The 17108-nt window shown below is 41.7% G+C and overlaps 1 protein-coding gene across 3 annotated transcripts in view; it reads left to right on the forward strand.

Moving 5' to 3' along the window:
* The window catches only part of CCDC93 (CCC complex scaffolding subunit CCDC93), a 111181-nt gene that overhangs the window by 74132 nt on the left and 19941 nt on the right, over positions 1–17108 (forward strand). For all 3 annotated transcript variants that reach the window (XM_077829396.1, XM_077829397.1, XM_077829398.1), the window contains 6 exons: positions 4442–4504; positions 8798–8871; positions 11258–11339; positions 12877–12948; positions 14787–14858; positions 15169–15277. In XM_077829396.1, the coding sequence (XP_077685522.1) occupies positions 4442–4504; positions 8798–8871; positions 11258–11339; positions 12877–12948; positions 14787–14858; positions 15169–15277 (472 nt within the window). The remainder of the gene's footprint in view (positions 1–4441; positions 4505–8797; positions 8872–11257; positions 11340–12876; positions 12949–14786; positions 14859–15168; positions 15278–17108) is intronic.

The following is a 17108-nucleotide window of genomic DNA, read 5'->3' on the forward strand; positions in this document are numbered from 1 at the left end:
TCAGAGATGCTTGATGAATGCTCAGCTTCTCATGTGTCTACTCTTCTCAGCCCACATCTGTACACCAGCGTAAGGGTCATTCAGAGTCTGGCTCAGTAAAATCTCAGTTGTTTGCTGTACATCTTGAAGACTTATGTGTAGGGGGTTCAGCACCTTTTATGGGTAAATCTATGGTAAAGTTCTCAATGGAGCATAGTTTTTTGAATATAGCTCAGTTATCTGAATCTAACATTAAATGAACACAAGGTTAGGACTGAGTTATGGAATAAAACTCATACATACATATATGTATGCATTGACAATTGGAAGTACTAATTAAAGTTAATCTTAAATTAGGAAGCAGGAAAAACGTTAATTTACTTTCCCCTTCCCAACCAAAAAAAGAAGTTAGATTGAAGCTTTTTGACTAGCTTACAAATTTTTGTAAAGAAAATTGGGTTATTTTACTTAGAAAACTTTAACAAGATAGCTAATTAAAAATGTTAGTAAATGTTAGATTGGATCTCATAATGGAACACACAACTGGATTAATTTCTTTTTCTGTCAAAGCTAATGTAGTTCCACATCCTCATTGCCTTCTGGCCTATCCTGTCTGTTATAAACCGTTTGCACTTTAATAGGTATCCCAGTTTATTTAAAACTAGCACTGTATCTCCACTTTAAAAGTCCTATAATTTATTTTCATCATACTTCCTGGATATTCTTATGCTATTCTAACATTTACTGGATCAAGTGTGTGTGTGGTGTATGTGGGTTTTGTCTGTGTCTGTGTATGTAATCATATTGTAGCCTGAAAAAGCCATTAACTTTTTCCGCACTTCACTCTCAAAGTAAGAAAAACGAAACAGATGAAATGCTTTTAAAGTGTGTAGCAAAATGTGGGTGCTATATCAGTTTCAAAGGCAGAGAGAGATCAGAACACCAGACCCCTTGCCTTTGCCTGTGGATTAGGAGAGGTGTTCTGGGGGATCATCTCAAGGTGATTTTTGGGGGGAGCGAGAGGGAAGGAGGAGTCACATGCTCCAGCATAAGTTGAAGTGGTCTTGGGACTTCTCTAACCTACTTCTGCTGACACTGGCTGGAGACAGTATATGACAGCTGGAGCACCGTGCTCTAGCCCTGCTGCTTCTCTGTCCTCTCTCTACTGCGGGGTGGGCAAACTTTTTGGCCCAAGAGCCCCATCTAGGTGGGGAAATTGTATGCAGGGCCATGAATGTAGGGCTGGGGCAGGAGGTTGGGGTGCGGGAGGGAGTTTGGGCTGCGGGAAGGGGCTCAGGGCAAGGGTGCAGGAGGGGGCTATGGGCAGGAAGTTGGGATGCTGGAAGGGTCCGGGGTGCAGCAGGGGGCTCAAGACATGAGGTTAGGATGCTAAGGGCAGGGGGTGTGGGGTGCAGCCTCTGGCCCGGTGCTGGTTACCTCGAGCGGCTTGGGTGGCAGTGGTGCACAGCGGGGCTAAAGCAGGCTCCCTTCCTGCCTTGGTCCCGCACCGCTCCCGGAAGCAGCCAACATATCCAGCAGTGGCTCCTGAGGGTGGGGTGGGGCAGGCGGCTCCACTGCACGCTGTCTTTGCCTGCGGGTACCACCCCTGAAACTCTCCTTGGCCACGGTTCCTCATTCCTGGCCAATGGGAGCTGCAGGGGGCGGGGTCTGCAGGCGAGAGCAGCGCATGGAGCCCTCTGCCCCCGCCTTCCCCAGGGGCCGCAGGGACATGGTGTGGCTGCTTCTGGGAGCAGCGCGGGGCCAGGGCAGGTAGGGAGCCTGCCTCAGCCCCGCTGCGCCATGGGGCTGGCAGTCCTGCAGGCCAGATTGAAAGCTCTGACCAGCCGTAGTTTGCCCTCCCCTGCTCTACTGGGCACAGATGAGAAGGGGGGGAGCTCCCATAGGTGCTGGATCTGTGCCAGCTGAGCACAGTCTATGCTAAGGGAATTCTCAGATGGACAGATTTGGTAGCTTTTCAGCCGCTGTGCTGCTCTAGTGGCACATGGACCGGAAAGCAGGAGAGTCTGGCTCTGTATTTTTCTCCTCCCTCCTGCCCTTTTTAAAAAAAAATTTTTTTTTTGTTAATTACATGTTTAAGTGTTAAACGTGTATCTGTCACTTGCTCCTGTGCCAATAAGCGTGAGCACGATATTCAGAAGAATCCTATTGGAACAGATGGTCCATTTCTTCCACAGTACTAAACAATTGTGTGAGCATAGGACCAGTAGTACAGAAATAGTTCTTTCATCTGGTGTATATTATATGTGTTGACTTTTCTCCCTTTACTTTCGTTTCTGAGTCGTTCCCCTTGTTCTCCTTGTTGTGTGAAAGCCCCACACAAACAACAACAGGGAAGAGGAAAAACAAATTTAAAACATATGAAAATGTGCTTGTGAAACGAGTAATGCCACTTTGCAGAACTTTATATCCCTAATGTTATGCTTCTGCATATTCTGGAGTAATACTGTTGACTCTCTAGTTTGTAAGATAGTTTCCTTATAAGCCCAAATGTAGCCCCTCTTTTAACTTTACAGTAAAGCTATTTTCTTTAATTTCTTGTTACCTCTGGCCAGTGGAGAATTTTGTTTTTCCTTGGGAAGTTTGAGTGGGAAGAGGCTTTAAAGTTAATTGATTGCAGTGTTTTCGAGAGCCGAATTTTAGGTTTCACGTTTTGAAGTTTTGGTCCCAATACTGCAATAAGCTTGGTTCATAGTTCAAAAACTGCTTAGTTTAAAACATTTAAATTTTGTTTTATATGTTAATCCTTAGTGAGAACTGGCAAACAGGCATAAAGGTTAAATTCTAATTTTGGAGTTTTTGGAACTCTTAATTCTGAATCCTCAGGAACACCATGAAAGACTTTGCTAATATTATAAATCCTATATGAAGTCTTGCAAAAACTAGCAGTTGAGTGAATGGAGTGTTTAGATCCACAACTTTAGTTTATCAACAGCAAACCAAAAACTAGAAAAAAAAAGGGGGGGGGAGGGAGAGCAGAATTCTTTAGATTCATCAATAACTGACCAAGGCAACTATGTGATCTTTTTATTGCATCATTTGTGTTCCCGTCTTCTGACCTCAATTCTATTTCTGCTGTCACTGTTTGTAGTGTTATGCGTAAACACAGATTGAAGGGGATAGATTTTTTTCAAAGGTATATGAACACCTAACTGCCATTGAAATCAGTGGGAATTAGGCACCTGAATTTCTTTTAAAAAAACTGGGCCTAAAGACAAGGACTTATTATTATTTACCTGTAAAGCACTTGTGGAAGAAAAAAACTACTAAGGTCCTTTAACCTAAATCTCCCTATTGCAGAATAACTGTATGTGCTAAGGAAGGATGAGAAAAGGTCATATAAGTATGAGGGATGCCATGACAGCACGGGGGGTTTCTAAAAGCCTCTGACTATCCAGCCAGTTCCACTTGAAAACTGACCGCAATATTGCAATATATAACCCATGGCCTACAGTCAACCACACTTGGCCTATTATTTAACCTCAAAGCTTGCTTAAACTAGAAAAGTTGTTTATTGATGTAATATGTATGATATTATCCTTATAAGGCATAATTGGTAGGGTGTGTTGGAAAAATATGTATACAGAAGTGTATTGTTCAAAATGCCACTGAAAACCCTATATAAGTTTGTTGAAGTGTATGGAAAACAGAGCAGCTCCTGGCTAGCTGTCTCTCCCTGCATGCTTCTATTACAATAAAGGAGTCTCAGGCTGTTCTGATCCAAACACAACGCGTGGTTAATTTTCCACCTCACGCTATATATCTCTGTTTCATATGTTATCAGAGGAGCTTGTAAATTCTGTGTGACAAGGTGAAATAGTCAGTGGAGTTTTCCTCACTGCTGCCAAATTAGATTTTTGTCATAGGTTTACTGTTAATAATGACATAATAGGTTGATGCATATTAAGAAAATGCCCTGCTGGTGCTAAAATCTTTTTTCCTCCTGACTGTTACTTGAAGAAATCAGTGACAATGATCAGAACAATAATGTACAGCACAATGTCTCCCAAGTGTACCAAATTGTCTGGAAGAGTAGACATAGCTTGTTAACATGACCCTCGTTCCAGTGTAGCTGTGAAATTTAAGGTAACTGGTCTAGATTATTGTTAAAACCTCTTTGGAGTTCCACAGCACAAAGATTCCATCCCACAAGTCACCAGTCCATTGACAGCTATTTGTTTTAAGGCTAATGCGTCTGGAGAGTTCATCTGTAAGTGTCTGACATGTTTATTGGATTTTTTCAGCCAAAATTCATGTAACAGAATGTAGACTAAGAATCTGACAGGGAAAGACTGTGACTCTGACAGCTTTCCTATTATGTAGAAGACAGCCATTGTGAACCTCAATGTAATAAATAACTCAATAGCTCAAATATTGCCGTTCTCCATTACAGGTGTAATTAGTGTGACTGTAGAATCAAACTCTTCTTTTTCTTTGTTAATAGTTGCAAGCTAAATGTGCTGACCTGCAAGCAGGCTGTAGTGAAGCAAAGAAGACATTGACTGAGGTAATCTTGCTTTTTTCCTCCTTTGTAAAATGTAATATTTCTTCTGCTTCCCTCTTCAGGGAACATATCATGCATATAGGAGGATGAAAAGAACGAATTTAGAATTTGTGAATGTGTGATAGTAGTGGTAATAATATTAAATCTATAACACTACTTTTCTCATCCTTTCTTTTATATCGGGGTAGACAAACTTTTTGGCCCGAGGGCCACATGGGGGTTGCAAAACTATATGGAGGGCTGGGTAGGGAAGACTGTGCCTCACCAAACAGCCTGCCCCCCCCGCCTCCTATCTGCCCCCTCCCACTTCCCACCCCCTGATTGCCCCCGTCAGAATCCCTGACCCATCCAACGCTCACTGCTCCTTGCCTCTGACGCCCCCTCCTGGGACCCCACCCCCTATCCAACGCCCCCTTCTCCGTGTCCCCTGACTGCCCCGACCCCTAGCCACACCCCCGACCCCTGATTGGCCCCCTGGGACTCCCATGTCTATCCACTCCCCCAAAACCTCCGCCCCATCCAACTGCTCCCTGTCCCCTGACTGCCCCCCCAACTCCCGACCCATCCAACCCTCCCTGCTCACTGACTGCCCCAACCCCTATCCATACCCCGCCCCCTGACAGGCCCCCTGGGACTCCCATGCCCTATCCAGCCTCCCCTGTTCCCCATTCCCTGACTGCACCGACCCCTATCCACACCCCCGCCCCCTGACAGGGCCCCCAGAACTCCCATGTCCTATTCTACCCCACCCCTGTTTCCCTGGCTGGCAGGAGTGGTGGGCCAGAGCGCTGGCAGCGTGGTGTGCTGAGGCTGTGGGGGATGGGGGACAGTGGGGGAGGGGTTCAGGGGCCGGGCAGGATGGTCCTGCGGGCTGGATGTGGCCTGCGGGCCATAGTTTGCCCACCTCTGTTTTATATAGTTAACATGTAATATTAGACAGACAAGTTGTATTTCTTTGAAACTGGTATTGACCCTACTTTCTTTTATTGCTGCACAGGCAAATTATACATGAAGGGTGGGATTTTGAAAAGCTCCCACTGAGTAATGTTTTGAAAATCAAATCAGAGTCCTAATAGTATAAAGGGGATTTTTTTTCTGATCATTTTTGGGACACTGAGGGAGAGTACTTCTGGTTGAGAGTGAAGTGGGATCAGGATATAGGCAGACTATAGACATATATTGGTGTACAGAAACTACTGGACTTGTGGCTCATGAAACTAACTCATCTCATTCTGTTGAAACTGTGGGTGTAGTTAGTTTGCCGATGCCAGTTTGTTGGTTCCCTGCATGGTTTTGAGGAGATAAAGCAGTAAAACAGTGGATGGTCACAAGTTCAGGCGCCTCTCAATTCCATCAAAAATAAACACTTTTTTTTTTTTAAATTATTTTCCTGGTCTGGCTGCCTCTCTGGGTTAGTAATAGAATATATAGAATCTTTCATCTCTTGGTCATCGTTTTGACTTTTAGCCCAATTTGGTCAAGGCTAAAGATTGTTTCCATCTGATAGCTGTTGGATACCTAATTTGAAATCCATTCCAAATAAATGGGTAGCCAAGTCCCCAACCCCAATGACTAACTCAGCAGTAAGACTAAGAATTAAATGGGTAGAGAAATTAACTGTTACCTATAGAGATGATCCTTCCCCACCAGCATTGACACATGTGCAGAGGAAAACCAGCGTTTTTGCTGGGTGGTTCTGCAACCAGTGCATTGGATTTGAATACTTAGATTTGATAGAACTGCTAGTACAGTACCATGCTGGCTCAGCTAGGCACTTAATCCAATGCTGTTTAATCTAAATACTAGAGCTCGTCAGAACATTTTCAATTACATTTCATTTTGCTGTTTTGTTGAATCCAGAACGTTTTGATGAAGTTTTTGTTGGGACAGATTTCTTGATTCAGGGGCTCTCTGGTAACCTGAGGCTTTCATCTCTAGAAAACCTACATTTTGACACAATTCCATGTCATGAAAATATTCAAAGTTTCGGTTTCATTCCCATGTGGAACAAAAACAAATTTTGAAAGCTGCCGCAAAATGGTATTGTCATTGTCCTCTGGACAGCTCTGTAAATACCATGCAGTTTACTGGGCATAGGTGTTTTGGATGGGATCCCTAAAACAAAGGTCTTGTCTGTTGTGTGTGGCCATTAAAGATCCCATAGTGTGTTTTGTATGATAAATGGCTGGCCCCATGTAACTGACCATACTCCCCTTCACATATGGGTCAATTGGATTCCACCCATCACCCTTGGGATTACTGCTTTTCAATGCTTTTTTCATATAAATAGAGAGAGAGAGAGAAAGAGAGAGTATAGGAAATAGTGTCCTTTCAGGACAGAAGATGCTATGCATATATAAGTACTCATAATCTCATCCATAGGGACTCCTCCCTCCACGACTGTCAGTGAGTATGTCTGCACTGCACACTAAGCCCAGGTCTGTGGGACTCTGTGAATACAAGCCCATGCCTGAGCATACTGCATTGTGAACTTGGTTTACAAGTGGTGGACCAAGATGTCTCAGCCATGCTGACATGTCCATGCTGCACTACACAGACCTTCTGATTTGGGTCTGCAGCTTGTCTGATTTCCACCCTGCAAAATAACAGTGCTTGATCCTGAATCTCAGTAGGACTCAGTCTCTGACCCACCTCAGTAGCAGGGTCCTAAAGCCTGGATCCTGAGTATTCACTAATAGGAGGAGGAAAGAGAACTGTTGTAAAAAACTCTGTAGAAGGCCATTAAATCAGAAGAACAAAAGCAGCAAAGTACAGAATGATCTATCCGATTTTTAAGATTGACATGCAGTGCAGTTTTAGAAATGATCAGTATTTAGCAGTTGGCATTTGGATCTGTAGCGTTGGTTTCATAATCTGGTATAAATTTGCTGTAATATAGAGAGCCTATTCATTTTGTACATAAATCCATACATATCAACATAAGGTTACCAAGGAAATGAACAGAAATGTAATTGCAACACCATATTAAATGTAGGGAACAAAGAAAGAAATAGTCTGTGATGCCATGGAAACACAATAAAAATGTGATTAGATGTTAACTGTAAAGTTTTTTTAATGTCTTTCCTGAACTGTTCTACATGTCGTTCATTCTGACTTTAAAGTATGTTTACATTTAAAATATTAGGAGTAGCCCTAGGAGGTGGTGTGAGTTGGAGAGACCTTTCTGAGGCCTTCCCTAGGTTAGATATAAAAGCTGGGATGTTTACATCGTTGTTGTTTAGTCCATGCTAATTAATACCTTCCAGTACTCTAGTCCAGACCAAGCTGTTGTACTTCAGCATGTGCGCAGCTTGGCTGAGCTAAAACCTTGGCTCCCTTCTGAGATTTAAGCTGATCAGTATAGTTTGTACTAGTGGTCATACATCCCCGTCCTTCCTCTTTGCTGCCTGGGGCTAGTAATTTACTGCTGGCCTCCACTAACAGCAAAGTACAACTCCCCCACACTTGTTCAACTTCTTGGACTAGTAAGAAGGGAAAGTGTAGCAAAGACTCCCTACATTCCTCTGCTCCTCCCTCTCCACACACTGCAGGGAAGGAGTAAGCACTTTAGTAGCTCTGCTTAGTCCTATGTCCCTGCACTTAGGGTCCAGGCAGCCCATATAGGTGTTTAAGGCAGATTCTGATTCTGATTCCCCTGTGTAGGTATACAGTCTGAATCACAGTTTTGTGCTTAGATGGCGGGCTACAAAAGTTCATTGGAAGAAGAAAGAGGGAAGTCTTGAATCAGTCAGTTAGAATATTTCTTTTCTACAACCCCAATCTGATTTTAATTTTAGATAAGTTTTTTTTAAACAACATGATCTGTTGAACTTTCACATTTTGTTCCAAGACAAGGTTTTTATGACTGATCCCATACATCCCTGAAAAAAATGAAATATGACAATTTTGCTTGTATGTAGATAGGTTCCGAAATTAAGAGAGACAGGAGCATTTGGTACAGTCTTGTGCAATTTAGAATTCATTTATCCATCTTGCTGTGGAAGAGGGATTGTACATGTTGATTTGGGAGGGCAAGGTAGAGGGCAAGTGCAATGGTCAGTAAATTTGTCATATTTGCAGTATTCATACCTGGTAAGGAAATTCTGCTAACCTTGGAAAGAAATCTTACTTGTTAATGATGGCTAAGAAATAGAGCCAAAGATTCTAGGGAATTCTCTAAAGCTTTTATTTGGAGAAAACTTATCTCCTTGGCTTCATTGTGTGGGAAGGCAGAGAAACATGAATCATTCTGTGTGTGCAAATGTATTTACATGTTTTATTAATTGCATCCCTTAGGTTAAGAGTTGCAGTGATCAATTGGACAAGGAGCTGGCAGCCTTAGAAACGGTGGAATCCCAAGCAGATTCTAGGTATGTTTTCTTCCTTTATGTGACTTATGATCATTGCAAACTGCTGGCATTGGCAATGTAGTATTCAGTGCTTATTTCTTATTCAGCCTAAATGTATAATTAACGTATGGCTGTGAGGAGTCTGTTTTTCAGCTTAGTGAACAGCAGTGTGATGGGATCTCTGGGGTGCAGCCTGGGACTGTGGGACTGCTGTGCCCCCTTATCCCCTCCAGCCTCGGCTCTCTCTGACAGTGCCATGCTAGTGACCAGCAGCAAACACTCCAGGTGCTGTTATCACTCAGCACAACCGCATGGGGAGCCCCACACCCAGCTGGATTGCATGAATGCTCCCAGAGCCACTCATGAATCACACAGAGAAAGGCATCAGAGCCAAATCCTCCCAGCACTGTACCTCAGGAATATACCGTCTTGCACTGCTCAAGACGAGCAGTGCAAATTTATTAATTGGTTCACCACTTCATCAATGGAAAGGGATCTACACCAGCCTTTGCAAACTTGAGCAGTTTTGCCACATGCTTCAGGCAAACTCACTGGTAAAGATAAACAGTTAAACAAATTTATTGACTAGGAAAGATAGATTTAAGTGTTAGGCAAAAAGTCAGTTAGTTACCAAAAGAAAAGAAAATATAAGCATGCAGTCTAAACTGTCAACTCTATTAGACTTGGCAACATCTAGATTAAGCAGTTTTTCTCACCCCACTGGATATTGCAGTCCTTTATATACAGGTTTGTCCCTTAAACCTAAGCCAGCCTCCTCTGTTGGAGTCTTCAGTCATCTTCTGAGTGTCGTGGTGGGGGTAGGAGAAAGGCCATGCATGGGGCCCTGTGTTCTGTTTTATACTCAGTCCCATGTGCTTGGGGAACACAAGTCCAGGCCTGTCTGGTGGGCATTGCTGAATCTTCAGGCAAGGTTGAGCAATTCCCCTGGTGTGGCCTCGCCTCATGCAGGTGAGTCATTGAATTGTAGCTCCCTTGCTGGACAATGGCTGTTGATGGGTTGTATGTTGGTTACTTTCCTTGCTGTTGCCTCTGGGGAGCTAATATCTGGGTGATTTCCCCAGTTTACAGAATGTTTTAGTGACCACCATACAACACAGTTCTCATAACTTATATGCATTAATGATACACATATATGGACAGAGAAATGACTTTCAGCAGATCATAACCTTTCCCTGATACCAAACAAGGCATGCTTTGTATGCAAGATCACGATTATATGAAAATGAAGACCATGGGGGTTACAGTCTGCTCCCCCAAGGTATAGAATGTCACAGTGGGTGCTTGATGTCCAAGTGATTTCAGGTAGCGTGGTTCCTGCTGGTTTCATGTGCATTAATGATATAAATATATGGATAGAGGAATGCCTTTCAGCAGATCATAACCTTTCCCCTGATACCTCACATGGCCTGCTTTATATGCAATATCACAGTTATATACAGATGGGGAATATGGGGGTTACAAGACGCTCCTCCAAGGTATAGAATGTCTCAAGCAGTTTTACAGTTAGACAAAAAGAAAAGCACCCAGCTTATTACTACAGTGGACTTAAATTCTGTATTTTTTTTGTTCTGCAAAATGTTAGCATAGTTAATTGACAATAGCCAGTTTTAGAATGTGAAACAAATCTCATAATCTTAAATGAAGAGTGAACAGCAGAATGAGTTGGGTATCACAAACTATTAAATTTCCAATTGCTTGATTTGTGATAAATGTGGCTGGCTTGTTTATTTTATCTTTAATACTCTTTACCTTTTAATAAATAAATGTCTCATGTTCCTCCCTTTCTCTGGGACAACCTGGAATTTCAGAAGTCAAGAAGATGTAGGATGAGTTACCATTTAGAGTGCCACAAAGGGGAGAAGATTTTTTCAAAGGCATAAATAGAAGTTAAGACCCCAGCTCCAGTTGAAAGTTAGTAGAAGTTAGGAACTCCTATTTGAGCCTTTAAAATTTCACCCAACATGACCATAATCAGCTATTAAAAATGAAACTCTTCCTTTTTTGGAGAAGTTTAGGTATGTACTGCAACCGGAGGGGCCAAGACTGATTTGACAAGAGGATAAAGCCTCCCTATCCATTCTCCCCCCTGTCCCTTCTTAAAGCTCAAGTCTTGAAGAAAAAAAAAACTACACTATATATCAGATGGCAGGCGGCACTTCCAGAACTTTTTATAAATAATAGAGGACTGGAGGGAAGCATCATGAAAGCATTAAAATCTGTGCAGTATTATTTTGCATGGCACCATAAAGATATTTGTGTTTTGTTAGTTTAGCTCAGTGGCAGGGAAACTTATTTAAAATTAACCTTGTTCTAATAGTTTCGTTTTTCTTGTTTTAAATTTAGAAACTGAAAAAATTAATGTAGTTCGCTGTGTCTTCTAATTTAGCATATTGCAGAACCTACGAGCACTGGTGGCTATGAATGAAAATCTCAAAAGTCAAGAGCAAGATTTCAGAGCACATTGTAGGGTAAGTGTGTCTCTCTCTATCTCTCTATCTTGTTACATGAAGATTGATCAAAAATTGGTAAATGTTGTTGTCCACCGCCACCTGCCCTGTAGTAGGTTTGTTCGTTGCCATTTACTGGTAATATCAGATCTGTTTTGAATAATGCCTACCCGGTCCATGACAGGATTGTGGAGAATCACATAGATCTGTCATCTAATGTATCTCTGAAACTAGGCTGGACAACCCTGCAGGTCTAGCTCTGGATTATCCAGAAGTGCTCGCCACTGGTCTTTAGATACAAATGAATAGGTGATTGATTTTTGTGTCCTTGCAAAGGGTATCTAAACTGTGGCATCTGTCAAAGTTCTGTCTTGTGTTACATATCATTCAGCTTGAGTAGTACAGAAGAGGTATATTGGAAGGATCATTTCTAAATGTAGGTAATAGTGTCATCAATATGTTGATGCACAGTTACGTGTCGTCTTACTCCATGAACCATGCTACGAAGAACACTTATTCAATGTTGGGCCTAGCTACATTAGATACCCATCTGTCTTATTCACTGAGACAGCTTAGTCTCCTCTTGGACAGTGCAGCTAACAGTGCCCAGGACCTACTTCTTGGTCAAGGGCCACTGGGTTTGGAAAACCCACCAGAAGAGAGAAGCCCAAGATCAAGCTTATGCTCTAATAAATTAGTTAGTATCTAAGGTGCCACAAGTACTCCTTTTCTTTTCACTTTCAGAGTATGTTTCAATTTCAGTGCATAATTAATGTGTTTTCTGCTCGGTTTGCTGCTATGGTAATGCACACCCTGGAAATATGATAAAGATCAGAGAGAATTGTTTTCCTTCTCTAGTTCCCAGTTCAACAAGAGCTGAAGAGACTTTGTTGAAACATAATGGAAAAAGAAGAAATGTCACCCCTCGGCAGAGACTAAGCATGGAATATTTTAGCCCCAAAGATGAATAATTTGAAATGTTCTGAAAACAGTGTTATGATGGAAATAATTTTGCAGCCTTTAACTTGATTTGGGTGCAGTTGTTGTGAAGGTGTCTACATACTGCAGACCAGTGTCAGAGTGCTGGTATTTTAACATTCCTACATTTCTCCAGTCCTGCTTTCCATATTATGTGTTGCTTAAGATGCATCCAAAGTATATATTCCACAAGTAAGAAATGTGGCTATTTCTACTTGAAAAACAAGGCATGCAGTTTAACATAATGAAGAACATTGGGCTCCTTCTTCCCTTAGCGCAGGGGAAGTTCCCAATACATGTACTTCATGTTTCAGAGTAGCAGCTGTGTTAGTCTGTATTCGCAAAAAGAAAAGGAGGACTTGTGGCACCTTAGAGACTAAGGTCAGTGAGCGAAGTGAGCTGTAGCTCACGAAAGCTTATGCTCAAATAAATTGGTTAGTCTCTAAGGTGCCACAAGTACTCCTTTTCTATGTACATCATGGAGTACTATCTAATGCAGAAGTTATTAAAATTCAGATATGGGCTTTCTTTCCTTTTTTTCCTTGAGAAGGTAACTATAATGTTTCTGTTGCTTTTAAAGGAAGAGATGGCACGCCTACAGCAAAATATTTCAAGTTTGAAAACCGAAGCAGACGAAAATGGGGAAGAAAAGGTAAACAGCAAATGTCAAAGGTTTATTTTTAATTAGTATTTAAAAATATTCATTGGATAATTTTCTTCCTGTTTACACCTGTGTTATATTAACAAAAGTCCTGTTGGAATTTGAGACATACAGCCACCAACCCTGCATAACAGATTGACTATCATGCAGGTTACTAGGGTTCAAGAATAGCCTCAGCACTCTTGATCTACTAACTAGTAAACATTAAAAGCAAACCTATAGTAGATAGACATTGAGGTACCTAGTGTCCCCAATCAAACTAGATGCTGTACACACATAATGAAAAAAGGTAGTCCCACCACAAGGAGCAAATCTAAGTAAAAAATATAAGGAACAGGTGTATGCAACAGACAGTGGAGCACGAAGTTACAGTGAAACGCTTATTAGCGTAACAAGTAGCAGTCACTGTGAAACTTTGCTACCATGCATCTATGCTAATAGGAGGGCAGGAGAGTTATAGTAGAGAAAAGTGGAGGCTCAAGTTTAGTTATTTTGTATACCTTGAGATGACTAGAACAGCCTTGATACACTTCTTCCAGAATCGAGTGGGTGGCAGCTTGTGTAACTTGATCCCCCACCTCCTGAACACAACATGCATGGAGAGGAATTGAAACTTCAGACTTCTTGGTTAAAGCTTCACATGAAAGATATGATTTGGAAAGCCACAAAACCCGGGAAATGGAGAGCAAATACCAGCCCTGCACCAAATTTATCTCTGTAACTTATTCAAGGAAGTTAAAGTAAATGGTTTAAGGAGATGAGAACAGAATGATCTTAAATGCCTGGTGCCTGTGCTATACCTCAATATTGCAGAAGATATTAAAAATGAACACAACAGAAATGCTTTTTAACTAGCCTCTTTAGGATTTGAAACAGTTTAAGAACAAAACTTCTACCTGTCTGCCCCCACCCAAAGCCTGAACAAACCCCAGTGTGTGGTTTTCAGCTACTGGTGCTGTGTGAGCACTAGGGCGGAGTGAGACAAGAGGGAGGGAGAATAAAGGGGATCTTGTGCATGGATAATATAGGGCTAACATGACATGGGGAAATCTTGTACAGGCCCTGTCCCAGAGGGTGAATTGCACCTAGATATGATTGATGTAGCTATTATTATTGTTGCGATTATTGGTGTCATGGTCACTATTATTGTGGTGTCGGTGGTGATCACTGGTTAAGTGCCTACTTGTGCACTTGGCACTGTCCAGACACCTAGATGGTCCCTGGCCGACAAAGCTGAAAGGCTAACAGAAACCTAAGGACAACACAATGGGAGAATCAAAAGAAGATGGTGATAACTTGGGGCCCCCATCCTGTATAGAATTATGCATATGCTTAACTTAACACAGATGAGTAGTCTCATAGAAGTCCTTGATCACAAATGTATTGATGTCAATGGATTTACTCCAGTTTTACACTTGTGGTAACTGAGACCATAATCTGACTCATAATTTTTATGTTTTAACTGCATGTTTACCGGACTTTACGATTGTCCCTTTGGAGGTGTTGTTCTCCAGTGAAAAGGCTACTTAAAAGCAATCTAAAAAAAATATATGGCCTAAAAGCTAGTAAAATATGCAATTATTTATGTAGTGTAAATGACATTCAGAACTTAAATTTTGTTTTTCATACAGTTTCGTTAACCCATTCTCCTTAAAATAATATAAAAATGTTGACAATATTTTGGATATCCTTAAAGGTGAACAAAATAAAGATTCCAATCTGTTCTTTTAATAATTGCTGACCAAAAGCCTCTCTCTTTTTTAAGACTGTGGTTAAATTCTGTTGATTTGCTGTTAATCAGAAATTATCTTTGGTATCTCAAATTTTAGGAACCTAATAAGATTATAGACCAGCAATACAAAACTGAGAAAGATAAGCTACAAAAGATCAGACTATTACTGGTGAGTACAAAGCGATTTTTTGTTTGTGTTTTTTGGCAAACTTACTAGGGCAGAATTTTTGAAGTTTTCTTAGCTAAGCACTTAAATGTATTTCTGTAACTTCCTTCAACATTTGTAAGTGTAAGCAAGTACCTTTATAATTAATAGTGAAATATATCTTGAGGCTTAATCAAACTTACCAGATATATTAACTCTCGTTTGTGCAGGTATTTTTTAATTAGCTTATTTAGCAGGTTATTTCTAAATCTTGCTACCTTTTATCCATTTAAAATGAGAGCTAGGCCCTTTTTTCTCCCTTCCTTTCTCTCAGGCCCGAAGAAATAGAGAGATAGCTATTTTACAACGCAAGATTGATGAGGTACCCAGCAGAGCGGAGTTAACTCAGTATCAGAAGAGATTTATCGAACTTTATGGTCAGGGTACGTATATCAAACAGAAATGTACTCCTGGAGCCTAACCAGTGGAAGGAGCGTAATCACATTATAGGCTTATGGTGCATGACAACAGCACCTGCTAATTCTGCTCTATTTAAGGGTCATTGGACATTCACATTGTATACCCCTCTTTTCAAGATTTTATAAACTGGCTATAAAAATTCCCTGGAGGCTGAAACTTGATGCACAAGATCTCTGGAGTAATTTTCTTTTGTTTGCAGTAGGTTCAGTCTCTTGGATCAATGATTAGTGTTTAGAAAGCCCTTAATCCACCGTTTACAGGGAAAGTCTCTACATCTGACTCATGTTTTATTAATCACAGTTAACGTTGGTTTACCATTTTTTGTATGACGTACGTGTGTGTGTGTTTTCTTTATAAGTATGTGGTTCTGACCCAAACAATGTCAAGATATCAAGATAAGGCTAGGAGTACTTGTGGCACCTTAGAGACTAACCAATTTATTTGAGCATGAGCTTTCGTGAGCTACAGCTCACTTCATCAGATGCATACCGTGGAAACTGCAGCAGACTTTATATATACACAGAGAATATGAAACAATACCTCCTCCCACCCCACTGTCCTGCTGGTAATAGCTTATCTAAAAGCCATTTCCAGCACAAATCCAGGTTTTCTCACCCTCCACCCCCCCACACAAATTCACTCTCCTGCTGGTGATAGCCCATCCAGAGTGACAACTCTTTACACAATGTGCATGATAATCAAGTTAGGCCATTTCCTGCACAAATCCAGGTTCTCTCACTCCCTCACCCCCCTCCAAAAACCCACCCCCATACACACACAAACTCACTCTCCTGCTGGTAATAGCTCATCCAAACTGACCACTCTCCAAGTTTAAATCCAAGTTAAACCAGAACATCGGGGGGGGGGGGGGGGTAGGAAAAAACAAGAGGAAATAGGCTACCTTGCATAATGACTTAGCCACTCCCAGTCTCTATTTAAGCCTAAATTAATAGTATCCAATTTGCAAATGAATTCCAATTCAGCAGTTTCTCGCTGGAGTCTGGATTTGAAGTTTTTTTGTTTTAAGATAGCGACCTTCATGTCTGTGATTGCGTGACCAGAGAGATTGAAGTGTTCTCCGACTGGTTTATGAATGTTATAATTCTTGACATCTGATTTGTGTCCATTTATTCTTTTACGTAGAGACTGTCCAGTTTGACCAATGTACATGGCAGAGGGGCATTGCTGGCACATGATGGCATAAATCACATTGGTGGATGTGCAGGTGAACGAGCCTCTGATAGTGTGGCTGATGTTATTAGGCCCTGTGATGGTGTCCCCTGAATAGATACGTGGGCACAATTGGCAACGAGCTGCTCGGCAGCTCTCCAACACGAGTTTCTACAAGTCATTACCCTATGATCCCACTGAGAGTTACCAAAAGCAACTACAGCATTTGCTCAAGAAACTTCCTGAAAAAGCACAAGATCAAATCCGCACAGACACACCCCTGGAACCCCGACCTGGGATATTCTATCTACTACCCAAGATCCATAAACCTGGAACTCCTGGGCGCCCCATTATTTCAGGCATTGGCACCCTGACAGCAGGATTGTCTGGCTATGTAGACTCCCTCCTCAGGCCCTACGCTACCAGCACTCCCAGCTACCTTCGAGACACCACTGACTTCCTGAGGAAACTTCAATCCATCGGTGATCTTCCTGATAACACCATCCTGGCCACTATGGATGTAGAAGCCCTCTACACCAACATTCCACACAAAGATGGACTACAAGCCGTCAGGAACACTATCCCCGATAATGTCACGGCTAACCTGGTGGCTGAACTTTGTGA

Source organism: Eretmochelys imbricata, chromosome 11 (genome assembly GCF_965152235.1).
Source record: "Eretmochelys imbricata isolate rEreImb1 chromosome 11, rEreImb1.hap1, whole genome shotgun sequence".
Taxonomy (NCBI): Eukaryota; Metazoa; Chordata; order Testudines; family Cheloniidae; genus Eretmochelys; species Eretmochelys imbricata.